The sequence below is a fragment of the Lithobates pipiens genome, unplaced genomic scaffold, assembly GCF_037356315.1.
Source record: "Lithobates pipiens isolate NorthernLeopardFrog02 unplaced genomic scaffold, aLitPip1_a1.2 Scaffold_19, whole genome shotgun sequence".
Taxonomy (NCBI): Eukaryota; Metazoa; Chordata; class Amphibia; order Anura; family Ranidae; genus Lithobates; species Lithobates pipiens.
Genome location: NW_027507764.1, coordinates 13,084,492 through 13,111,841, shown reverse-complemented (window position 1 = coordinate 13,111,841; position 27,350 = coordinate 13,084,492). Strand labels below are relative to the sequence as shown.

At 45.8% G+C, this 27,350-nt stretch overlaps 1 protein-coding gene across 1 annotated transcript; it reads right to left on the bottom strand.

Moving 5' to 3' along the window:
- Nucleotides 1–2,522: 2,522 nt before the first annotated feature.
- LOC143995820 (lymphocyte antigen 6E-like) lies at nucleotides 2,523–25,230 on the bottom strand. The gene is made up of 3 exons (XM_077490532.1): nucleotides 25,104–25,230; nucleotides 7,263–7,382; nucleotides 2,523–2,789 (listed from the first exon to the last, which is right to left on the bottom strand). The coding sequence occupies exons 1-3, from the start codon at nucleotides 25,153–25,155 to the stop codon at nucleotides 2,581–2,583; spliced, it is 381 nt and encodes a 126-aa protein (XP_077346658.1). The 5' UTR covers nucleotides 25,156–25,230; the 3' UTR covers nucleotides 2,523–2,580.
- Between the last annotated feature and the right edge of the window lie 2,120 nt (nucleotides 25,231–27,350).

Genomic DNA, 27,350 nt, shown 5'->3' with positions numbered 1-27,350 from the left:
AGGAAAAATGGCTAATTGGGCCCAATTTGGGACATTTTCACTTAGGGGCGTACTCACTTTTCTTTCCAGCAGTTTAGACATTAATGGCTGTGTGTTGAGTTATTTTGAGGGGACGGCAAATTTACACTGTTATACAAGCTGTACACTCACTACTTTACATTGTAGACAAGTGTCATTTTTTCAGTGTTGTCACATGAAAAGAGAGAAGAAAATATTTACACAAATGTGACTGAGGGGTGTACTTACTTTTGTGAGATACTGTACATGGGGACCATGCCCTATCCCAATTTATTTATACATGGTGACCATACCCCTCCCCCTTATGTATTTATACATGGAGATCATAACCCCCTTATTTTTTTATACATGGCAATCCTACCCCCCCCCCCCCTATATACTTATACGTGGTGATCATACCCCCTTATGTATTTATGATAATATTCCCCCTTATGTATTTATATATGAAGATCATATCCCCCCTTATGGTGATCAGTCCCCCCCCCCATCTTTATGTATTTATACATGGTTTATACATGGTGATCATATCCTCCACTCGTAATTATTTTGTACCTGTAGGATGTTATATGACGTCCTGGACTTTGAGTGGAGATTACGGGATGATGTCTGCAGCTATAGACATCATGCCACTATCTTTTTGTTCAGAAGCTGATTCTGTGTAAGGTAAAAGCAATCACAGTGGCTAATTAGCCACTGGATTGCTTTTACAAGTGGCAGGAGGGGTGCCACATCTCATTTTTGCCCACTTCTATATCTCACTTCTGCACCCCCTGTCCACAGCTCACCTTGATACACAGCTCAACTTTGCACCCGGGCTTCATCCACTCATCTTGGCACCAAGCCCTCCTTCATCCACAGCTCTAACAATTGCATCCAGCCCTCACCCATCCACAGCTCACCTAGAACCCCCCTTTTCTGCACCCAGTTCTCACCTCTTCACCCAGAAGCCCTACACCCTTCCCTCCTATCCACAGCTTTCCCTCCTGCTGTGGCCAGTACCCCCCTATTCACAGATCTTTCATGTGGCGCTGCACACTGCACACTCCTGCCCACTTGGCGTCAGCATTTTTTGCTCTATTTTCCTTATCCCTTTGCTGTTGTGATCTGTATGATGTGAAGATTTTTTTGAGTGGAAACAATAAAGGCATTACTTATTTTACCTGATCCGGAGTGCGGCTATCCAGAGTTTTTCTGTTCCTCTACTCCTGCCCACTTGTCATACTTAAACAGGAAACATGGCCTGACAGGTGGCTCAGGCACCTGGGGGCACCAGTTGAGAGATGCGGGACAAGTGCCCTGAGTCTCAGGGAAGCTCTACAGACAAGTGATCTTGCACAGCCTCAGGTGCATCCCGGGGGGGCTCCACTGGGATCCAGGGGTGGGGGTGGGGTCAGCACACCCCAATACCCCTGAGCTCACCTAGTTGTGTGACAACGGCAAATTAATAGAAATTACAACAAGAATGGGTAGGGACTTTGGGATTTTAGAGGCACCAGTATAAATTCAAAAGATTAAAAATGTAATCAGTAAGTATTCTTTATATATAAATGTATTCCAAAATAGAAAAACATACAAGATAGAAAGAGTTAAAAAGATTTTTTGACACATATTCCTTGTGTCAAAAAATCTTTTTAACTCTTCCTATCTTATCTTGTATGTTTTTCTATTTTGGAATAAATTTATATATAAAGATTACTTACTGATTACATTTTTAATCTTTTGAATTTATACTGGTGCCTCTAAAATCCCAAAGTCCCTACCCATTCTTGTTGTAATTTCTATTCATTAAGGATGATGGCACCTTTCTTATATCGATACACTTGAGATATCCACTAATTAGCCACAAAGTGTCTTTTGATATCTCGTATCCTTTTTCCCCCCTCTCTAATAGCAAATTAATATTCGCCAATGTCTTCCCGCTTCTCCTCCCAGGCAAATCAGGAAGGGGGACCCGATTGGCCGAGAGGAGAAGCAACCGTATTGGCCGGGAGCAGAAGCGGGGGGCTGCAGAGAAGGAGACGCAGGGGGAGTCCACCAAAGTTGCCCGCGACCTGGATGGGGTAAGTGCGGGGCTGGTGGGTTGATGGGCGAGTGAGCAACAAAAAATTCAGCACCAGCCACCACTGGCTTTGACAGTGCTCTGTGCCCTGATTGGTCAGGCGCATTGCTTCATCCAATGAAGGCCCTAGTATGCAGTATGCAGTGCATTGTGGGGCACTCAGCGGGCAAACATCCTACCAAGCGACCTTCAAATTTGGGTGTTCGCCGAACAGATGGACAGGTTGGGGCAGAACTTTTGCTCGGCCTGAGCAGTTCATCCAACTCTGTTCAAGTATAGTGCTTCTGGTTGCATGTCAGATAATAGCATAGAAAGTCCTTGAGTGGAAGAAATGGCACCCTGGGTATTTTTGCATAAGGCATCATGTAACAGATGGACTCGCTATGCAGACGTCTGACATCCAATAATGTAGACATGGCAAGAAACAGACACACAACACCAAGACTTTTATTACAGTGGGTTTATTGATGAGGGTTGGACAATCTGTTGTTTCACATCATATATTAGAGAAGTGAGTCACTGAAGAACATCAGGATGATTCCCATCACCAGGACAATGGCGGCATAGCCGGACTTGATGCTGATGGCTCCGCTGACGTTGCACAGGTCGGTGGTGCAGCAGGCTGTAGAGGTTGAAGCGGTGGCAACGCTGCTACTGGATGGCGTGCAGCTGGATGAACAGTTCTTGGAGATCACAGTTACAGATATTCCAGCTACAGAGAAAGAACAATTGGAACAATCTTTAAACTCTAGTATGATATTTTTCTCTTAACGTGTGCATGTCACAAATCCGGCCAATTCGAGCTGAACATATGATGAAAGAATACATAAGCAAAGGTAATGTTTGGTGTTAACTATACGTCATGATAATAATCAGTCCTTCATTTTCCCCTGTAAATCCAGCTTGCCCCTCTCTTCCCACTTTCTAAGGGTCCCTATAAGTTCCTGGCCTGTGCTTATCTAACAGTTTTTTTTAAATTATCGACTGAGACCACCGCCTGTGGAAGAGAATTCCACATCCTTGCCACTCTTACAGTAAAGAACCCTCTACGTAGTTTAAGGTTAAACTGCTTCTCTTCTAAATTTAGTGAATGGCTGCGTGTCTTTTTAAATTCTAAAGCGTCTCTTCGTAACCTTTCCTCATAACTAAGGTCCTCCAGTCCCTTTATTAGCTTCACCTTCTCTGGACTCTCTCCAGTTCCAGTACATCCTTCCTAAGGACTGATGCCCAGAACTGGATGGCATACTCCAGGTGCGGCCGGACCAGAGTCTTGTAGAGCGGGAGAATTATCGTTTTATCTCTGGAATTGATCCCCTTTTTAATGCCAATATTCTGTTTGCTTTGCTTGCAGCAGCTTGGCATTGCATGCCATTGCTGAGCCTATCATCTACTAGGACCCTCAGGTCCTTTTCCATCCTAGATTCCCCCAGAGGTTCTCCCCCCAGTGTATAGATTGCATTCATATTTTTGCCATCCAAATGCATTATTTTACATTTTTCTACATTAAACCTCATTTGCCATGTAGTTGCACACCCCACTATTTTGTTCAGATTTTTTTGCAAGGTTTCCACATTCTGGGGATAAATTATTGCCCTGCTTAGCTTAGTATCGTCCGCAAATACAGAGATTGAGCTGTTTATCGTATCCTCCAGGTCATTTATGAATAAATTAAATAGGATTGGTCCCAGGACAAAACCCTGGGGGACACCACTTTCCACATCGGATCATTCCAAGTACTCCCCATTTATCTATACCCTCTGAACTCGCCCTTGTGGCCAGTTTTGTACTCACCCTATTTTCCATGCTGACAGACCTTAGCTTGTACAGTAAACGTTTATGGGGAACTGTGTCAAATGCTTTTGCAAAATCCCGATACACCACGTCTACAGGCCTTCCTTTATATAGATGTCAGCTCACCTCCTCATAGAAGGTTAATAGATTGGTTTGGCAAGAACGATTCTTCATGAATCCATGCTGATTACTGCTAATGATACCGTTCTCATTACTAAAATCTTGTATATAGTCCCTTATCATCCCCTCCAAGAGTTTGCATACTATTGATGTTAGGCTAACTGGCCTGTAATTCCCAGGGATGTATTTTGGGACCTTTTTTAAATATTGGTGCTACATTGGCTTTTCTCCAATCTGCTGATACCATTCCAGTCAGTAGACTATTCACAAAAATTAGGAACAATGGTTCCTTAAGGACCCTCAGGTGCAAGCCATCTGGTCCCGTGATTTATTAATGTTAAGTTTTTCAAGTCTATTTCTAATTTTGTCCTCTATTAACCATGAGGGTGCTTCCTGTGACGTGTCATGAGGATAAACATTGCAATTTTGGTTACTGAAGCCCCTCGTTTCCCTCGTGAAGACTGAGGAGAAGAAAAAATTCAATACCTTTGCCATCTCTCCATCCTTTGTAAACAGATTCCTTTCATCATTCTTTATGGGACCAATATGATCTAACCTCCCTTTCTTACTATTTATATACTTAAATAATTTCTTGGGATTTTTCTTTACTCTTCTCCGCTATGCGCCTTTGGTGTTCTATCTTAGCCACCCTGATTGCACCCTTACATTTCTTGCTGCATTCTTTGTAAAGTTGGAATACTGAAGATGATCCCTCAGCCTTGTTTTTTTTGAAGGCCTTCACCTTTTATATGCATTTTTATGTTGCGACGCCACCCAGGACTTTTATTATCACTTTAAATTTATTTCCTATTGGGATGCACTGGCTAATACCCTTATTTAATATGCTCTTAAAGCATACCCATTTTTACTTCGTGTTTTATGTTGCTAAGATTTTATCCCATTTAGTACCCTCTAGCAAGGAGCGTAGTTTAGGGAAGATGGCTCTTTTGAAATTCATTGTCTTTTTGTATTCCCCTTATGTTTCCTATTTGTGTGATTTATACTGAAACAAATTGACCTGTGATCGCTGTTTCCTAAATTGCCCCGTATTTCAACATCTGTGATCAGGTCTGTATTGTTGGTAATCAGTAGGTCTAGTAACGCTTTTTTTCTAGATGGTGCATTTACCATCTGACCCATGAAATTGTCCTACAAGACACTTTGGAAATGGCGAGCTTTAGATGAATGCTGCAGTTTCTTCTGCCCAGTCTATGTCTGGATAATTAAAATTGTGACCACTCACGGAAACTACCTCTTCCTTCTTGTCTTTTAGAATGAACCACTTTCATAGTGATGTTATACATACCCCGTTTTGTGGTTTTGGATCCACGTTCTTTAATAATACGCCAAGACCTCACATGCACCCCCTGAGCAACTTCAGACCAGGCCATGAGCAGTTGAATAAACTTTTACTGTAAACTTGGCATAACATGCAATACCATTCTTTTCCTAAGTAAACCTCACGGTGGTTGCCCCAGGTTACCTGCCCAGGTGAATCCTGTTTGAGGAAAGTCCATGCTTGGTAATGCTCAAACAAAGAAGTCCATGTTCCTGGGGTTTCCAGGGAATTGGGGTTCCATAACGAACCACAGGTCCCAGTAAGCCTCTAGTCACGTATGTTCCCCACGCATTTCTCCAAGTGTTCTCAGGAGCCCTCCTTAGGATCCAGACCTCCTCCCTTTTACAGAACACGGGAGGGAGGCTGGACCACAGCGCAAGCTCTTGAACACATCGTGGTAAGACGGCGAAACATTAACCCTTTCCTCCTGACCTGGGCAGCTGGGTGCTAATTAAATACACAGAAGGCCACCTGCCTTTTTTTTCTTACACAAAGCCACAGGTTTTTATTGTGCAGCATTACCAACCTTGACCACCATTAGGACGCCTTGTTTATTGCATGAAATGATACAGTAAAAAACATTTGCAGAATTTGTTTTTAAATTTCCTTTTCATGCCTGTTGCTATGTGGTCCCTTGAAATCTTCCATCTTCATCACTGCGGATCTTTACATCACTTCCCTCCGCTCACCACTGCTCCTGGGAGATGTTTGTCATCATTTTTCTTGGTTGATATGGTTTCTTAAAATCTATATATTTCACTTTTCTAATCATTCCAACCCTCTACTCTCACTAAGTCAACCTTATCTATACACTCATTAGCATCTCATTATCCTATCCTTTACCAAGTTTAGGACAGATGACTTATTGTACCACATAATATGATCTTCCAACCTATTTTATAATCTTTCTTTCATATTTATTTTTAGCACATATGGTCACTGCTGACCATCATTAATTTTTGGAATTTCCTTTTTTGGAAACCATCCATGTCCTAGTCCTGATCTGCCTTAACCACCTCAGCTCCCACCAGTGATACCCATATGGGGTTATTCTGATTCATTTTGGCACATTGCTACTGCATAGACACAGATAATGTAAGTACTCTTGAGAGTGTTTTTTGGGGGGTTTATCTTAGCCAATATTACTTCTAATTATTTTATTTTAATCTTTGCCTCCGTGACAGGGTCAGACCTGTTAGATATTCTTATTACTATAATACAGCATTCAGGTTTCCACGTGCATGCTCCTGAAGAGTGGATGAATCCACGAAATGCATAGAGCTACTATATGCCATGTTTTATGCCAACCATATGTTTTACTTACTTAATGATCACTTGTAATGTGATTTGTATTTTTAGTGGTCAATTGTTGTTGCTGTATGTCTATCCATTGTATGGAATATATTGGTCTTCTTGATGTACTCATGATTATCTTCATGCAACTTACCATTGATTTTCCAATAAATTTAAATGTTTTACACCTGCCTGCTTCATTTAAAGTCCCAAATCCTCAGTCACCCTGATTGCTTTATTTCCCAGGAGTCAGTGGGCAGCACCGAGGTCTTCATTGCCATCACAACGGGGCGGGCACTTCCAACACTGCCGCCCGTTGTGATGGCAACCTGAGTAGTTGACGGCGTTGTGATAATGACAGAATGCGCATGCGCGAGACCGAGGAGAGAACGGGCGGTGCATGCTGAACCAGCAGCAGCACCCTATTCCCGGTACTCGTTGCTTGTGAGCTTCACATGCCCACAAGATATGAAAATGGCCAGCAACTAATTATCTAAGTTTATTTCTGATATGAATCTAAACATCGGGGGGACGAATTTTACAAAATACGTGAGTGTTACAATGCTACGTTATAAGCTAAAGTTAAAAGGTTTAAAAATATATATATATTGATTGTCGTTGGAACTCCGCATTAAGTCTTACCTGCTGAAGCAGTTACTAAGTCTGTCTGGCAGTAGCCGGATCCGGATGGGCAGGTCGTCCCCGTCTTGCAGTTGCTGTTGCTGGTTTCATAGCTGCATGTGTAACATTGCAGGGAATAGGCTGAAAGAGAACAATTTAAAGTGTGACTCCAGCAATAAAAACAGATAAAACGTATATATTTACAGTTACATAGTAGGTGAGGTTGAAAAAAGACACAAGTCCATCAAGTCCAACCTACCCTGTTTCCCCAAAAATAAGACCTAGCGTGATTGTCGGTGATGGCTGCAATATAAGCCCTACCCACCAAATAAGCCCTACCACCTTTCCCTGAAAATAAGCCCTACCCTGAAAATAAGAACTACAAGGACTTTAACTAGGGCTTATTTGGAGGGTAGATCTTATATTGCAGGGTATGTGTGTGATTATATGTCAGTATTACATTGTATATCCCTGTATGTTGCTGTCGTTCAGGTGCTTATCTAATAGTTTCTTGAAACTATCAATGCCTCCTGCTGAGAGGGAATGCCACATCCTTGCCTCTCTTAGACCCCTTTCACACCAGGGCGTTTTGCAGGCGCTATAGCGTTAGAAATAGCGCCTGCAATACGCCCTAAAGAAGCTGCACCATTGTATGTAGTGTGAAATCCCTATGGGCTTTCACACTACAGCGGTGCGCTGGCAGGACATCAGAAAAAAGTCATGCCAGCAGCTTCTTTGGAGCGGCGAAGGGGCGGTTTGTGTTTACCGCTCCTCCACCGCTGCTCCCCATTGAAATCAATGGGGCAGCTCTGTAATACCGCTGACAAAACACCGCTATTGCGGCGTATTGCCGGCGGTTTTAACCCTTTCGCGGCCGCTAGCGGGGGTAAAAGCGCCCCGCTAGCGCGCCAAATGTGCCGCAAATCCGCCGCAAATCCGGCGGTGTGGTGTGAAAGGGTAAGAACCCTCTACGTAGTTTATGTATAGTGATAAAAGCAGTACATAATAAGCACTGTTTTCGCCAATGTAATGGTTTTTCTTCCTTTTGTTGAATTTCTCTATCTTTGATAGATTAACTCAATCCATATATTTTGCACCCCAAAAATCTGAGTTTGGCTGATTTGGATATGGAGCTTCAAGCACAAGGAGTGTCTGGCGGAGGACTGCATGGATTCACCACCTGATTTGGTGAGTATGTCGTTTTGTGGTGGGTTATTTAGGCTAGCGGTTATTCAAAAGTTTAGGGAATCAAGAGCATCCCAAAGAAGAAGAAATGCAAGAAAGCAAAGTGGTTATCAGTAGGGCTGTTACTGATTAAAAATTTTGTGTTCGATTAATCGATTTTTTTTTTTAATCGATTAATCGACTAATTTCGATTAATTATAACGCACACACAGATCCAACTACTTTTAGCTGATCTCCTTGCATTGCAACTCTGCATTAGTCAGTGGTAAATGTGGTATACACTATATACAATCACCCGACACTAGTTAGTTTCCACAATCCATGACTTAACTTCACAGTGCACACAAACGTTTTAAATTCAAACTGTAGCACTGACGTAAGTAATTATTTTTTTCCACAGTAGCACAACATTCCCTCCACCTCCGGTCTAACTTATCACTCTCACCTTATGGCATGGACCCCTGTGCAAACAGGTGGTCATGCATGCGGGTATCAAAAGGGTTAACACGGACCAAAAACTTCTCTCACAATCTCAGGTCATGGGTAGAAAGAAAAGATCTCAGTGCTCACCGCTTAAGTATAAGATTCAATTTTTGTGTTCAAACACAAACTACTCACATAAAGATGATAAAAGCACAGCATGTAAAGCCAACAATTGTGTTAGTTCTGTAGGGCAGCAGCGGGTGACGTCATGCGTAGCTCCTCCCCCGTACGTGTTACGTTCAATCAGAAACTTCAGCGTCACCGGACCCCTCCCCCTTATCTTTGTTAGCAGACGGAGGCACTTGGGGAAGGGGGGAGGAGTCCGGTGACGTCACTGGATCTCCGGCGGAACTCCCTGAAGAACCCGGGAAGTCGGCAGAGAGGTGAGTACCGGTCAAAAGAATTTTGATCGATCAAAAAAAATTTGATCGATCAAAAAAATTAACGATTAATCGAAGAATTAATATTTCATTTCCACAGCCCTAGTTATCAGTTATCCGATGGAAGCGGTGAGTCGGTAGAAGCACCGGAGGGCGGCCCCTCCTGCCGCCCATAAGAACGATCAAGCGGGTCGGAACAGCCGCTATGATCATTCTTATGGTGCGGGGAATCGGCGGCTGAAAATGCCGATATCTGAATGATGTCTGTAACCTCAGGCATCATTCAAATATACCACCACAAAGCCCACGACATCATATGACGTAGCTTGGGCGCCAAGTGGTTAAACCTTCTTAAAAGGACTAGGTTTCATGTTTAACTGTATGGAGCTACATTTAAAGTAAGAACAGATATTAATCTTTTGACAAATGTCCTAACCAGAGCCAAACTGGATGCCACAGTACATTACTGGTTGGCGGCCTAATCCAACTATCAATTCACCCTGAAGTACAAGCCTGGCCAAAAGAACATTGGAGCTGATGCTCTATCTAGACATTCAGGATTGGTTTCTGTTACCAACAATGAATGAGAAGATTTCCCTGGTCCTGGTGTTGGACCAGGAAAATCTTGTGTGCTGTGGCTGCAATAGAAGATCAAGTGGCCTTTACTAAACTTCATAGACTTCTGTTGGCCTTCCTTGCTGCATTTGGATCCTTTAAGAATTGCTCCATAGCTCCGCATGGATGAGCAGGAGTCATAAGGTTGACCCCTTTTTGGACCCCTGTATAGGACCATAAGTGCCAAAGACTAAACAGGTGTTGAGGAAGGCTCTACCTACCAAGTGTGGTTGGTTCCTAAGGGATTGGGAGAAGTCTAAGCCCTTGTACACACGGACGGACATTCCGACAACCAAATCCGTCTGATTTTGTCTGACGGATTTTGTCCGAAACTGTTGCATACACACGGTCGGACAAAGTTGTCGGAAAATCCGATCGTTCAGAACGTGATGACGTTATTTCTTTACGACGGGACTATGTTCAGGCTAGTAGCCAATAGCTTTGGTGTAGGAATTAGATCTGAGCATGCGTGGCACTTTGTCCGATCGGAATTCTCTATACATGATCGGACAAAGTCTGATCGGATCATGTTGTCGGAAAATTTTATAGCCCAGCTGGAAAACTTGGTCCATCGGATACTCCGACGGAAACAGTCCGATGGAGCCCACACACTGTCGGATTATCCAACAACACGGTCCTATCGGACATTGTCCATCGGAATGTCTGACCGTGTGTACAAGGGCTAAGAACGATAAGTTGTTTTAACAGGGCCACAAACAGTGCCTTGAAAAAGTATTCATACCCCTTGATATTTTTCACATTTTGTCATGTTACAACCAAAAAAGTAAATGTGTTTTTATTGGGATTTTAAGTGTTAGACCAACACAAAGTGGGACATAATTTTGAACTGGAAGGAAACTGATAAACGGTTTTCAAATTTTCTTTATAAATAAATATGTGAAAAGTGTGGGGGGCATTTGTATGGCGCCCCCCGGAATCAATACTTTGTAGAACCGCCTTTCCCTGCAATTACAGCTGCAAGTCTTTCTGGGTATGTCTCTATATTTTCAGATGATGGATTGAACAGTGCTCCGTGAGATGTTCAAAGCTTGGGATATTTTTCTTATAACCTAACCCTGCTTTATACTTCTCCACAACTTTATCCCTGACACGGTCCGATCGGATCATGTTGTCAGAATTTTTTTTGTCTTTCTCCAGATTCTGTAGATCTGAATCAGAACATTCAATCCTGCATCCGGGATTTGCTAGATGCCTGCAACCTGGCTGACTACACGGGTTTGCAGGGTCATTATATACTCAGGTTTAAGCCCCTGTACACACGGTCGGACATTCTGCCAACCAAATCCGTCAGATTTTGTCCGAAACTGTTGCATACACACGGTAGGACTAAGTTGTCGAAAAATCCGATCATTCAGAACGTGATGACGTAATTTCGTTACGACGGGACTACATTCAGGCTAGTAGCCAATAGCTTTGATGTAGGAATTTGATTTGAGCATGCGTGGCACTTGGTCCATTCAAAATTCTCTACACATGATCATGTGTAGCCTACTCCGACGGACAAAGTGCCACGCATGCTCAGATCAAATTCCTAGACCAAAGCTATTGGCTACTAGCCTGAACGTAGTCCCGTCGTAACGAAATAACATCATCACGTTATGTACAATCGGATTTTCCGACAACTTTGTCCGACCGTGTGTATGCAACATCACTTCCGGACCTCTTCTGGAATTAATCCGTCTGAATTTCTCCAACGGATTTGGTTGTCGGAATCTCCGACCGTGTGTACAAGGGCTTAGTGTTTCAATAGGACCTTGCTTGATATTCTAGATCAGGGGTAATGAATTAAAATTCAAGGAGGTCCGGTCGCCAAAATTTTCTTTGGGCCGAGGTCCAAATCTCAAGTCTGTGCTATGACTCAGAAAGATTGTAGTCACTGTATATCTATCAAAAACATGAGAAATGTAAAATTTTCTTAGCGTTTCAACAATATTTACTGTCAAGTTTCAGTTACAATATTAAACATGTGGACAGTTGGAACTAGGATAGCTTTACATTTGCTCTTTACATCGGGTGTCCCCATCACAGTGTCCCTTTACATCGGGTGTCCCCATCACAGTGTCCCTTTACATCGGGTGCCCCCATCACAGTGTCCCTTTACATCGGGTGTCCCCATCACAGTGTCCCTTTACATTGGGTGTCCCCATCACAGTGTCCCTTTACATTGGGTGTCCCCATCACAGTGTCCCTTTACATCGGGTGCCCCCATCACAGTGTCCCTTTACATCGGGTGTCCCCATCACAGTGTCCCTTTACATCGGGTGCCCCCATCACAGTGTCCCTTTACATCGGGTGCCCCCATCACAGTGTCCCTTTACATCGGGTGTCCCCATCACAGTGTCCCTTTACATCGGGTGTCCCCATCACAGTGTCCCTTTACATCGGGTGTCCCCATCACAGTGTCCCTTTACATCGGGTGTCCCCATCACAGTGTCCCTTTACACCGGGTGTCCCCATCACAGTGCCCCTTTACACCGGGTGTCCCCATCACAGTGCCCCTTTACACCGGGTGTCCCCATCACAGTGCCCCTTTACACCGGGTGTCCCCATCACAGTGCCCCTTTACATCGGGTGTCCCCATCACAGTGCCCCTTTACATCAGATCTTCCTGTCAGAGTGTCCCCATACATCAGATGTCCCCATCAGGGTGTCCCTTAACATAAAATAAGGGTCACGCTGAAGGGTAATTTTTATGTTAAGGGTCACGCTGATGGGCACATTTTATATTAAGGGGCACTCTGATGGACACAACAAAATGTGCCCCTTAACTTAAAATTTGCCCATCAAAGTGCCCCTTTAATATAAAATGTACCCATCAGTGTTGCTCTTAAAATAAAATGTGCCCATGAGTGTGCCCCTTTACATCAGGTGTCCCCATCACAGTGTCCATTTACATCACTGACATTCCTGTCAGTGTCCCCTTACATAAGATGTACCCATCAGAGTCCCCCTTAACATAATATGTGCACATCAGGGTTCCCCTTAACATAAAATAAGGGTCATGCTGATAGGCACATTTTATATTAAGGGGCACTCTGATGGACAACAAAATGTGCCCCTTAACTTAAAATTTGCCCATCAGAGTGCCCCTTTTAATATAAAATAAAATATGCCCATCAGAGTGCCCCTTAACATGAAATAAGGGTCACACTGATGGGCGCCTATTATGTTAGGAGGCACTCTGATGGACAAATTTTATTTTAAGGGGTATGCTGGTGGGTATATTTTTAATGTGCACATCAATGGGCATATTTTGTAGGGCACATTTTGTTGTGCCCATCAGCGTGCCCCTTAACAAAATATGCCCATCGATGTGCACATTAAAAATATACCCATCAGCGTGCCCCGTAAAATTAAATTTGTCCATCAGAGTACCCCTTAACATAAAAGGTGCCCATCAGCGTGACCCTTATTTTATGCTAAAGGGCACTCTGATGGACACATTTTATTTTAAGGGGCATGCTGATGGGTATATATTTTAAGTGCACACTGATGGGCATATTTTGTTAAGGTGCACCTTAACAAAACATGCAAATCAGTGTGCATATAAAAAATATACCCATCAGCATGCCCCTTACAAAAAAAGCCCAGCATTGTGCAAATTACAAATATACCTATCAGTGTGCCCCTTACAATATGCCCAACAGTGTGCATGAAAGCTAATGTGCCCACATACCTCAACTGCAGGAGGAAGGGCACAACTGAAGCTGCCTCAAGGAGAGCCAGGACCCGGGAATCGGGAAACGCGGGCAGCATGGGGGGCGGGGCGCGCACGTGATGTCACACCCCCTACTGCCTGTGAGCGTGAGTAAAACACAGCTCCGAGAGACCCGGTCAGGAGCAGGGGGCGGGCGCATGCGCACAGCGTCACTGGTTGCTAGGGAAACCCGCGGTCCAAGCAAACCAGTGATTGCTGTAATTCACTACACAGGCGGCATAGCGGTCCGGGCAGAAGCCCCTCTCGGTCCGGACTCGGACCGCGGGCCGCCATTTAATGACGGCTGTTCTAGATAATCTACAGCGGGGGCCACCAAGCTCTCGATCTCGATTGACTGGTTGACCGCAGACGTAGATCGTGACCACGGCTCTGCCGCCCTTGTCCTCCGCCGCTCTCCTGTTAACTGCAGAGCTGGAGGCGGGAGCTGGGTGGAGGGTGGGGGCAGGAGCTGCTCAGTAATTGTTTTCTAGGGCGGTCCTAGCAACCAATCACCAGCCTGCTATTATGAACCTCTGCAGCTCCTGCCTTCCACCCAACAATATACCGTCTCCTGATCTCTGCTCTGATGAACAGGCAGGTGTGATGGCTCAGACGACACTTCAGAGCGTGACCCACCCCAGCCTCAGGCAGACCTTTCATCTCATATTCCTGATGCTGATGCACAGTACCGGCTAGCTAGGTCTGTGCTACTGTATTTCTGTGTTGTGTTTACCTTCCAGTATATTAGTAGGTAAACTTGTTTACAGGGGCGCACAGACCATTGGGCTACTGAGGCACTGCCCGAGGGCCCCATGCCACTAGGGGGCCCCATCAGGGTTGCCAGCCTCAGTAAAACCAGGGACAGTATGTAAAAAAATTGTGTTTTTTTTTACATCTGTCTTTGAAATGTCCCTTACCGACATCATTTTGGTCTAAAAATCCAGAGATTATAGCTGCCCCACCTCTCCAGTACCTTCTCAGCCAATAGAAACATGTCTGTGTGTACTGTGTGATTGTATACTGTGTGTGTGTGTGTGTTTGTGTATACTGTGTGGCCCCATAATCTCTGATTGCCTGGGGGGCCCATAATCTCCTATTGCCCGGGGGCCCCATGAGTTGTCAGTCCGCCCCTGCTTGTTTATTGCAGTAGCGTTTATATGCAACTCCTGTTAGGCTAGTTACCCCTGTCCCTTCTGTTCTGGGATTCTATAGCTAGTTTTAAATTAGAGCTCAATAACCAGCATAGGTAGGCTAGAGCCAGGTAAGGCATCTGACGGCCACTTCCGATAGTTAGAGCTCCGGGGTGAATGGCAGATTATAAAAATACTACGGTCTAAGCTGCAGAGTAAATAGGCTGATTCTAAGCTCCAGTATCACACCATGTTTTTTTTGCTGGAGGGAATTTGCATTCCAGGCTAGTTGGAAGATCTCCTCATTATTACGGATCTTTCGCTCGTCTGGTCATTTAATGGCACCTTGAATGACTTTTTGTTCGAGTAGCAATGTCAATGTCTCAATGTTCTACTTAACCTTGACAAGTGCATGCACATAGAGCTAATGATGATTTGTGAGATAAAGGAGATTAAACTCAAGCAGAGGTGCATTTACAATGAGTTGTGCCAGTCCAAACTGCACTTTTAGGGCGTGGCAGTCCACTTTTATTCAATAACTGAAAAGTTCACTTGTACATCACATCGGTTGCAGGGGTTTCTTCCACATAACAGGCATAAATGAAAATACTGAGCCACCTGGCTCACTGCTGCTCCTCTTTCCAGTCCTTTTAAATGTGTCACCCAGCTCTCCTGGAACATTTGGCTTTCTAGCCTTAAAGCGGGGTTCCACCCTAAAGTGGAACCTCCGCTGATCGGAACCCTCCCCCCCTCCGGTGTCACAATTGACACCTTTCAGGGGGGAGGGGGGTGGAGATACCTGTCAAAGACAGGTATTTACACCCACTTCCGGGCATAGACTCCCGTGGGAGTCTACGCCATTTCCTGCCCTGCCGCGCTGTCTGCTGGGACACACACGGGTCCCAGTGACAGCGCGGAGATTTCCTATTGCGCGGCGCGGCTCGCACATGCGCAGTAGGGAACCGGGAAGTGAAGCCGATTCGCTTCACTTCCTGATTCCCTCACCTAGAATGGTGGCGGCAGCAGCCGAGGGCCGAGCGATCGATCAGCCTCGGCTGCCGGCATCGCTGGAACCCGGGACAGGTGAATGTCCATTTAGTAAAAGTCAGCAGCTGTAGTATTTATAGCTGCTGGCTTTTAATAATTTTTTTTTGGTGGAATCCCTCTTTAAGTTACAGCGCCCTTTGGCACAGCCCACCTCTGGCTTAAAGATTGTGGTTCTCCTGACACCCCGGATAGGAGCTGACCTGACTCCTGGAACGGAGACCTGCTGTCTCCTGGCTCTTGGCTGGGTTTTCTGACCCCTTGAGGAGACCTCTGTCTCATGGCTCTTGGCTGGGTTTTCGGACCCTTTGATGAGTCCCGTGACTTCTGACTGAGGCCCCCTGACCCTGGGTGAGACCTTCCGTCTCCAAACTGGAAGCTGTATCTGAAATGGGAGTTCTGAGTAATTCTTAGACCTGAGTATATAATGACCCTGCAGACCCGTGTAGTCAGCCAAGTTACAGGCATCTAGCAAATCCCGGATGCAGGATTGAATGTTCTGATTCAAATCTACAGAATCTGGAGAAAGACAAAAATGTAGCTTTCTCCACTCAGTAGTGATAGTTCTGAACCTCGCATTTACCCATAAATGTGAATCCTGTGTTACACTTTCCTATATTCTTAGCCCTTGTACACACGGTCTGAGATTCCGATGGAATGTGTCCGATCGGACCGTTTTGTCGGATAATCCGACTGTGTGTGGTCACCATCGGACTGTTTCCGTCGGAATATCCGACGGACCAAGTTTTCCAACTTGTCGGTAAAATTTTCCGACAACAAGATCCGATCGGACTTTGTCCGATCATGTGTAGAGAATTCCAATCGGACAAAGTGCCACGCATGCTCAGATCAAATTCTTACACCAAAGCTATTGGCTACTAGCGTGAACGTAGTCCCGTCGTAACCAAATAACGTCATCACGTTACGTACGATCAGATTTCCCGACAACTTTGTCCGACCGTGTGTATGCAACACCACTTCCGGACCTCTTCCGGAATTAATCCGTCGGAATTTCTCCGACGGATTTGGTTGTCGGAATCTCCGACCATGTGTACAAGGGCTTAGTGTTTCAATAGGACCTTGCTTGATATTCTAGATAATCTACAGCGGGGGCCACCAAGCTCTCGATCTTGATTGACTGGTTGACCGCAGACGTAGATCGTGACCACGGCTCTGCCGCCCTTGTCCTCCGCTGCTCTCCTGTTAACTGCAGAGCTGGAGGCGGGAGCTGAATGGAGGGCGGGGGCAGGAGCTGCTCAGTTTCGGACAAAATCCGTCGGAAAAAATCAGACGGATTTGGTTGTCAGAATGTCCGACCGTGTGTACAAGGGCTTACAGTGACAGAGCCTCCTTCTGTCACAGGTTTCATAGTTTCTATTGGATTCAAAAAATAATTTCCACCCTTGTCCTTCTATTTTTTTTTATTTATTTTTTTCACTTGCTGGTCAAAATTGATTGTCAAATCTGGCCCTTTACTCTAAGCCCCTGTACACACGGTCGGAAATTCCGACGGGAAAGGTCCGATTGGACCGTGTTGTCGGATAATCCGACCGTGTGTGGGCTCCATCGGACTTTTTCCGTCGGAATGTCCGACCAACAAAGTTTGAGAGCTGGATATAAAACTTTCCGACAACATGATCCGATCGGACTTTGTCCGATCGTTTGTAGAGAACTCCGATCGGACAAAGTGCCACGCATGCTCAGATCAAATTACGAGACCAAAGCTATTGGCTACTAGCCGCAGCGTAGTCCCTTCGCAACGAAATAACGTCATCACGTTCCGAACGATCGGATTTTCCAACGACTTTGTCCGACCGTGTGTATGCAACACCAGTTTCGGACAAAATCCGTCGGAAAAAAATCAGACAGATTTTGTTGTTGGAATGTCCGAACGTGTGTACAAGGGCTTACAGTGACAGAGCCTCCTTCTGTCACAGGTTTCATAGTTCCTATTGCATTCAACAAAAATTTTCCACCCTTGATCTTCTATTTTTTTATTTTTGTTTTCACTTGCTCGATCTGGTCAAAACTGATTGTCAAATCTTGCCCTTTACTCTAAGCCCCTGTACACACGGTCGGAGAATCCGTCGGAATGTGTCCTATCGGACCGCGTTGTCGGATAATCCGACTGTGTGTGGTATGCATCGGACTGTTTCCGTCGGAATATCCGTCGGACCCAATTTTCCAACATGTTGAAAATATTTCCCGACCAACTGGTTCGATCGGACATACTCCGATCATGTGTAGAGAATTTCGATCGGACAAAGTGCCACGCATGCTCAGATCAAATTCCTACATCAAAGCTATTGGCTACTAGCCTGATGGTAGTCCCGTTGTAACGAAAAATTACGTCATCACGTTCTGAAAGATCGGATTTTTCGACAACTTTGTCCGACCGTGTGTATGCAACAGTTTCGGGCAAGATCCGACGGACAAAATCCGACGGATTTGGTTGTCGGAATCTCCGACCGTGTGTACAAGGGCTTAGACATTTGAACAAGCATTCTGAAAATGACTATATTGCAACTGGGGGATCATGGTAATATGAGGGGTAGAGGAAAAATACGGGAAAAAAAAAGAAAATAAAGAAAAAAAATGGAGGCACCAAAAGAAGAAAAGAAAAAAAGTGCGGACACCTAAGGATTTCCAGCCCCAGACAACAGCGTGCCTTCAGCTATTGAGCAGAATATAATAAGCACATTTTAAGGAAGTTGTAATGAAACCATCTCAAATAATATTGCAAATATCTCCTTTATATATATATATATATATTTATGGTGAAGAGCCCTCTGACCGATACGGACAAGGATGATAGACAAGGACAACATAAACTCGCTACCTGAAATGGACCTGAAAGTGTGCCCTGGTCTAACGTACGGTATACCAAAATAAGGGGGCATACCCTAAAATGAAATGAATATGAAATGGGTGAAATGAGTACTCATATGAGGAGTATGCTAGAGTGAAGGCCTGATAAAAGGGGACGGGTGGGCGGGTATCGCGCACCGGAACCGACAAGGAAGATGGGCGGACGGCAGGTTATATACACCACCGGGCTCCTCCCATAATTTCAGGCCACCATACTGGCCTTTCTATTTATGGTGAAGAGCCCTCTGACCGATACGGACAAGGATGATAGACAAGGACAACATAAACTCGCTACCTGAAATGGACCTGAAAGTGTGCCCTGGTCTAACGTACGGTATACCAAAATAAGGGGGCAAAACACTCAGGTAGGGGATGCATTTTATTGAACCAAGATTGTTACTGGGTAAGTTTGACAAAGGCCTGAGCCATCTCAACTTGCGGATTGGGTACATAACGGGCAAAACAGGAGGACTTCCATCTACCCAACTTTTTGATGACGTGGACCGGGACCCCTTGGCGGGAGGCTGTTGAAGCTGCCCCGATGCGAAACGAATGTCCCGAGTAGTGCGCAGGATTGAGGTGAAGGATGCTCAGGAGTATCCTGACATGCTCCATGAACTGGGCTGCGTTGAGAGGTTTGGAGTGAAAGGGGAGAAGTGGGCCAGTCCCTGGTTGATCGGCCAAAAGGGTCAGCAAGCGGGTGAGGACAGCGACCGGACACCAGCGGTTGTGGGTCTTATAGAGATGTATGTCCGTACCTGGGCCAAGCTGCTGTGTCTTTGAGACCGCTAAATGTAGGATGAAATGGTCCTCAAACCTTACTAGATGGTGTTTGCACAGCATACGTGCCGAGGGGCTACTGCAGGTAAATTCGCCTGGCCGCAAGAAGCCGTAGAAGGCCAGGTGTATGGCTGCTTGCAGGACGACACTGACATGGAGACCGAAAGGTGAGGAGGCCAGAATGTCTGACATGTCCCTGAATACTTCGCCCGTGATAGGCAGCCGTTTGATGCTGGAAACCGGCCGACGTTTCTGAATGCCGCGCATGAGTGCCCGGACGGCGTGACAGGTGAATAAGGAGGGCTTAGTAGGGTCCTGGAGGGACGTGAAGTGTTGTACCCCGGCCAAGTACAATCGGATTGTGTTGAACGATAATGCCAAGTCCGAATGGCAGTAGGAAAGGAAGGCAAGGACTTGCTTGACCCGGGAGGTCTCTGTATTGTGGGACGATATGAAGCGAGTAAAGGCCCTCCAGGCCGACTGATAGGCCTTGCGGGTATTGTCTGAGAGGGAGTGATCAATAAGTTGAGTCGCTGCTGACAAGTGCGGGGCTAATCCAATGTCAGTTGAGACCAGTCCGGGATAGCTGCAGAAGTTGGTCCGGCTCCGGGTACCTGATCAAAAAACGAAACAAAGTTAAAGCGGGAGAGGGCATCCGCCGCCTGATTAAATTTGCCGGGGACAAAAGAACAATGAAGGTTGAACTGAAACAATAATGAGAGCTGGGTCAGTCGCCGCAGGAAGGACATAATCTGTAGAGATCTGGACCTGCCTTTATTGACAATCTCCGCAGTGGCCAGGTTATCTGTAGAAAAGACCACCGTCTGGCCTGACCAGCTGCGGCCCCAGGTGTGTGCAGCGGCTACAATGGGATATAGCTCAAACAGGGAGGACGTCTCAGTGAAGCCAGGAATAGCCAGTATCTGTGGAGGCCAGGGGGCTGCGAGCCAGAGGTTGCCAAAAATAGCCGCAAAGCCCGTGGAGGCCGCTGCGTCGGTCACCACCCGAGGTGACAGGGCGGACACGGAGGGGACGAACAGGGACACTCCGTTCCAGGAGGACAGGAATTCCTCCCACATGGCTAGGTCTGCAATAGCCGCGGAATCCAGGTTGAGTACTTGCTCCGGGTCCTGAGAGTGGGATAATAAGGCCAGCAGGCGTGACACGAACGAGCGCCCCTGGGGGATGATGCGCATAGCAAAATTGAGCATACCAAGGAGGGACTGGAGCTGTCTCTTGGTACAAGTCCTGGCATGAGTAAAGTCCCTCAGGACCGTCCTGATGCGGGTCAGTTTATCCGGGGGAAGGCTGGCCTGCATGGTGTTAGTGTCTAGGCTGACCCCGAGAAAGGTGATAGCCTGCGACGGACCCTCCACCTTGTGCTCCGCAATGGGGACATTAAGGTTACCGAAGACTCCCCTCAACTTAGCCAGATCTTGTGGGGGAGAGCCGGGCGGCTCTATCAGCAGGAAGTCATCCAGATAATGAATGACTTCCCGACACTGGGCTACATGTAACAAGATCCAAGCAAGAGCCTGTGCGAAGGTGTCGAAGAGCCAAGGACTACTCTTGGACCCGAACGTGAGCTTAGTGGCAAAGTAGTACTGCTGCCTCCACTTGATTCCATGCCAGCACCAGAGGGAAGGATGGATAGGAAGAAGTTTAAAAGCATTTGAGATGTCGGCCTTGGAGAGCCAGGTACCTGTACCTGTCTTAAGAATGGCCTGGATGGCCATGTCTACTGATGCATATTTAAGGGAGAACTCCTCAGAGGGAATAAGGGAATTGAGACTGGGGACCGTAGAGGAATGAGGCGCTGACAAATCATAAACCAATCTGAGTTTATTAGAGAACTTGCCCTTGACAAGCCCAATAGGGCTGACTCGCCAGGTGACGAATGGGGGCTGTATGAAAGGGCCGATGACAAAGTCCTGATCTAGTTCAGATTGCAGCAGTTGGTCGATGGCAAGCTCATCCGTGGCTGCTGAGCGGAGGTTCTGGCACTCGTGTGTGACGTGAGGGAGAGAGATGAGTCCAGTGTGAAAGCCTTCCGTGAAGCCCTGGACGAGGAAGGTGGACAGTGAGGGGGTAGGGTGGCTGGATAGGTAGACGCTAAGCCACGACACATTGAGCCGGCTTAGTCAGGACCTTTTGAGCTGCTTGATCTCACACATGAGCCGGGGGTGAGCTCTATGACATTGGGTGCACACATGGAGCAGCCTACACTGGCTGAAATTACACGACCCACTGTTATAATTATTGCAGATCGAAGCACCGCCCATGGTTTTAACTGGGCGCCCTAGCTTATCGGTCTGTGGCGGGCGAGCTGGCACTTGCAGGCCCTGAGCGGCCCCCGAGGTAGATGGGCCGACGAAGGGCGGGGCTGCCACTGAGGTAGCGCACCAGGCCGCAGTATGTGTTGCTGACTGGCAGATTGTACACAGAGGGGACCGAAGCCCCGCGAAGTGGCGGCAGAACAGTTCTGTGTCCATTGTGCTCCAATCCGTAGGGGTCTGGAACTGGGAAAGCCTGGCGGCTGCTTTAGCGGAGAAGGATCGGTGGTAGTCATAAAAAGAAGATCCGCCGTATTTGTAGCCCAGGTCAACTACCACATGGAGGTACCGATCCAGCTCCTCCCTCCTGCCAGGGGAGGCCGAGCAAATGATGTCCCTCATCATGCCAAAAGCTAAGGTAAACTCAGTAACTGAGAGCTTCCTATCTAATCTGGAGTCCTTAGCTTTGAGGACCACTGATACGTCCCCCCAAGTATAGGCTTTATTCTCTGCCAGCTCATGAATTGAGATCAGCAAGGAAGCCAAATTGACGTCCTTTCCCTCTAAAATGTCCTTCCTGATGTTTGCTGACACCATATGCGATGGGAACACTATCGGTGCAGCTCCGGGGATACCTGCAGGAGGGCTCACAACTGGTAGGGACGCTGGTACAGGCGGAGAGACAGAGGGTTGGGTCTCGAGGAGGGCTACTCGGCCCTGCAGATCTGTCATCGAGGTCGTGATAGATGACACCAGGGTGTGGAGCTGGGAGATAGAAGAGGCGATGGAGCCTAAGGAGGCCTGCTGAGTAGAAGCCTCCACCGCCGCGGGAGGAGGAAACAGGAGCCGGAAAAGCTCTGCCTTTCTGGCTGTTGCTGGGAAGGGGACACCCCTGCGTCTTAGCTCGGCTGTTAGCCTGGGAATGGTCCAAGCTCTGAAGGCCCTTTGGCTGCCATTCTCTGAACCGGATGGAGACAATGGAGCCGTGAGGTCCTCGCTGCCGGCCTGGGACATGGTGGCGGAAATTGGGTCTGACGAGGCCACAAGCCCTCTGATGCGATTCTTTCTCCTAATACGGACCTATAAGGGGTGAGATGGATTACAACTGGTTGGAGACTCCTAAAGAAATACCTGTTTCAAAGAAGGCAGCTTTGCTGAAGGGCATTTCCCGCTAGATGATTATGCTTACCTAAGAAGGCACCGTCTGACCAGGTGCAGGCTGGACCTACTGAACTCGACTGACCTGAGGAGATGAAGGTGAAGTTTGTTTGAGACTCCCACCTGACGAAGGCTAGCTAACAGTGGAAGTGAGACGTCACACACGAGATAAACGACACCAAGGAAGGAAATAAATTTTCCTCTTTCCCACCCCCCTGAATCGCCCCCCCCCCCCCCTTTTTTTTTTTTTTCCCTTTTTTTTTTTTTTTTCCTTCCCCTCCTTTTTTTTTTTTTTTTTTTTTTAGTGAAATGAGGCTGATGAGCAAGGCCCCCCGATAAGAATCCAACGTTGAAAAACCAACTGGACTAGAAGCGGGAAGTAACACGTGACCGTGAAATGAGTGAATCTGCCATGACAGAGATCCGAATCGCCATGCCACAAACTTGCGACCGAGCACGAAGCGGAACCTGGAGCATGTACTGAAATGAGGCCATTCCTGGGGCACGCCGGAACGAATTTGGTCCATGAACATGACTATTCGTACCGGAACGTGATAGGTGAAATGAAATGAAACCCATGACAAAGACTGGAATCAGACGACGAGCCCAAGCACCTAACAAATGAATCCCGTCTTTGGAGCATGTACTGAAATGAGGCGTAGCAGCTGGGCACACCGGAACGAATTGGTGCATCAAATAAATGCAACGAGATTCGAATCGGAGTGTAATAAGTGACAGAAATGATATCCCATGACAGAGACAAGATTCAACGACTGGACTGATGGTAGCAAATAATGAATCCGTCTCTGGCGCATGTACTGAAATGAGGCGTAGCAGCTGGGCACGCCAGAACGAATCGGTGCATAGTAACATGCGACAGGATTCGAATTGGAGTGTAATAAGTGACAGAAATGATATCCCATGACAGAGACAAGATTCAACGAGTGGACCGATGGTAGCAAATAATGAATCCGTCTCTGGCGCATGTACTGAAATGAGGCCATTCCTGGGGCACGCCGAGACGAATTGGTCCATGAACATGACTATTCGTACCGGAACGTGATAGGTGAAATGAAATGAAACCCATGACAAAGACTGGAATCAGAAGACGAGCCCATGCACCTAACAAATGAATCCCGTCTTTGGAGCATGTACTGAAATGAGGCGTAGCAGCTGGGCGCACCAGGACGAATCGGTGCATAGAGGAATGCGACAGGATTCGAATTGGAGCGTAATAAGTGACAGAAATGATATGCCATGACAAAGACAAGAATCAGGGACCGAGCGTGAACCTGCAAGTGATTCCGTCTCTGGAGCATGTACAGAAATGAGGCCGAACCCTGGGGCACTTCAAAGCGAATCGGTGCACCAGCGGTGCGACAGGATTCGCGACGGAGCGCGACTAGTGACAGAAATGATATTGGAGCAGCAGAAATGACTGGGACTGAAATGTTTGAACGAGGTGAAATGAGACACATAACATAATTGCAAGAAATGAAGAGACACATTCGAACTGGAGCAGAGCAGCGACACGTGCGGACTGATTGCCTTGTCGTAACAAGCAGTCGGCTGTGGGTCGAACGATTCGACCGCTACAATAGAAATGCACGGCAGTCGAACGGTTTCGAATGCCGTAGCTGCGAATGAATCGCCTGTCGTGGCGTAATCGAACGTGTCGAATGATGACAACGCCTACGTCGAAAGTAGCATACAGTGACAAGTGTACGAGGCCACCGAAACATTCGATATGACAGAACAGAGCGGCTTGTGCGTACAAGCAAAATAATGGTACATCGAAAACGTAATAAAAGAGGGTGCCGAAGCCCTACCTGCGACAGCCGGCCCGAGCGACAAATTCGATGGGTACAGCGACGACGAACCTACGGACGCTGATGGACGAGACGGGATTGTCGAATTGAAGACGAAAACGCGGGAACCGCCGAACAGGCTCGCTGCGTCTGATCTGGATAGTCGGCCCTTGATATCTGACGTGTCAGATATCGCGCACCGGAACCGACAAGGAAGATGGGCGGACGGCAGGTTATATACACCACCGGGCTCCTCCCATAATTTCAGGCCACCATACTGGCCTTTCTATATATATATATATATATATATATATTACGCTTTGATGGAATATTTTTTTTTTTTTTTTTTTAATTGCATCATAAAATTGTAAAAATCCCCAGAAAAAGATCATATTATCAATAGTATCAGTTGCCACCTACCTGCTCCTACACAGATAGCTGCCAGCAGTAGGATATATGTGTGTGCTGCCATTGTAAGCTGGAGGAAGCTTGTGAGCGTAGAATCCCAGAATAATGCCAGAATAATGTATATATCTGGGTATATATATATATATATATATATATATATATATATATATATATTTCCACCCCCCCCCCAACCCAATCTCCAACGCCCTGTATCGGCATAACAATGGGTTGAACTGCCCCACATTGGAATGCTAAGCTAAAGAAAGAGAAGATTATATAAAGTATGTCTGTGTTTGTATGGGACTACCTTTAAAAAGATAGCATCCACCCTATTACTGACATTTAAAAAATAGTTCCGTATTTAGTCAGGTTGGAAAAATACAATAGTCTCAATCAACAGAAAAAAACAAAACAAATAGAAAACATCCGTATACATCCATATACACTCCCATACTCCCACTCGCAGTTCAGTTCTAAATGTTAGTATCCAGTTATGTTTTGTGCATTTAGGAATGAATCCGTCTCTAGGCCAGAACTAGTCGCTAAGGGAGTCTAATCCATATTTTTACAGCTCTAATGCCCCATACACGCGGTCGTACATTCCGACCACAAAATCCGTCGACCGCAAACTTGTCTTTTACACACACGGTCGCACAAAGTTGTCGGAAAATCCGATCGTTCTGAACGGGGTGACGTACAACACATACGACGGGACTATAAATGGGCCAGTAGCCAATGGCTTTCGCCTCGTGATTTATCCTGAGCATGCGTGGCACTTTGTGCCTCGGAATTGTCTACACGCGATCGGAAATTTAAACGATCGGATTTTGTTGTCGGAAAATTTTAAGATCCGGCTCTCAAACTTTGTGCTTCGGAAATTTCGACGGAAAAAGTCCGATGGAGTCCACACGCGATCGGATTTTCCGACAGCAAGATCCGATCGCACATTTTTTCCGTCGGAAATTTCCGACCGTGTGTACGGGGCATAAGACATTTGAACAAGCATTCTGAAAATGACTATTTTGCAACTGGGGGATCATGGTAATATGAGGGGTAGAGAAGAAATAAGAAAAAAAATGGAGGCACCAAAAGAAGAAGAAAAAAAAAAAAGTGCGGACACCTAAGGGTCTCCAGCCCCAGACAACAGCGTGCCTTCAGCCATGGAGCAGAATATAATAATCACATTTTAAGGAAGTTGTAATGAAACCGTTTGAAATCCAATCATCTCAAAGAATATTGAAAATATCAAATTTATATATATATATATATATATATATATATATATATATATATATATATATATATTACTCATTGATAGAATTTTCTTTCTTTTTTTTTTTTTTTTTTAATTGCATCATAAAATAAAATTGTAAAAATCCCCAGAAAAAGATCATATTATCAATAGTATCAGTTGCCACCTACCTGCTCCTACACAGATAGCTGCCAGCAGTAGGATATATGTGTGTGCTGCCATTGTAAGCTGGAGGAAGCTTGTGAGCGTAGAATCCCAGAATAATGTATATATCTGGGTATATATATATATTTCCAACCCCCCCCCCCCCCCATTCTCCACCGCCCTGTATCGGCATAACAATGGGTTGAACTGCCCCACATTGGAATGCTAAGCTAAAGAAAGAAAAAATTATATAAAGTATGTCTTTGTATGGGGTTACTTTTAAAAAGATAGCATCCACCCTATTACTGACATTTAAAAAATAGTTACATATTTAGTCAGGTTGGAAAAATGCACTAGTCTCAATCAACGGAAAAAAACAGCAATTAGAAAACATCCGTATACATCCGTATACACGTCCATACCCACAGTTCAGTTCTAAATGTTAGTATCCAGTTATGTTTTGTGCATTTAGGAATGAATCCGTCTTTAGGCCAGAACTAGTCATTGAGGGAGTCTATTCCATATTTTTAGAGCTCTTACTGTGAAGAAGCCTTTCCATATGTGGGGGTTAAATATGTTTTCCTTAAAACATAAAGAATGCCCACGTGTCCTCTGTGATGACCTCAAAGCAAATAACTGAACCCCAAGTTCACTATACGGACCACTTATGGTGATCATATCCCCCCTATGTATTTATACATGGTGATCATATCCCCCCTATGTATTTATACATGGCGATCATATCCCTCTTATGTATTATACATGGTTATCATATCCCCCCTTATATATTATACATGGTGATCATATCCCCCCTTATATATTATACATGGTGATCATATCCTTCTTATGTATTTATACATGGT

Excerpts from the sequence above, each read along its gene's own strand:
- LOC143995820 (XM_077490532.1), bottom strand. The coding sequence starts at position 25,155 with ATGGCAGCACACACATATATCCTACTGCTGGCAGCTATCTGTGTAGGA. Across the intron at positions 7,383-25,103 it reads AGCTATCTGTGTAGGAGCAG|CCTATTCCCTGCAATGTTAC; the intron begins GTAGGTGGCAAC and ends GTTCTCTTTCAG. Across the intron at positions 2,790-7,262 it reads CTTAGTAACTGCTTCAGCAG|CTGGAATATCTGTAACTGTG; the intron begins GTAAGACTTAAT and ends CTTTCTCTGTAG.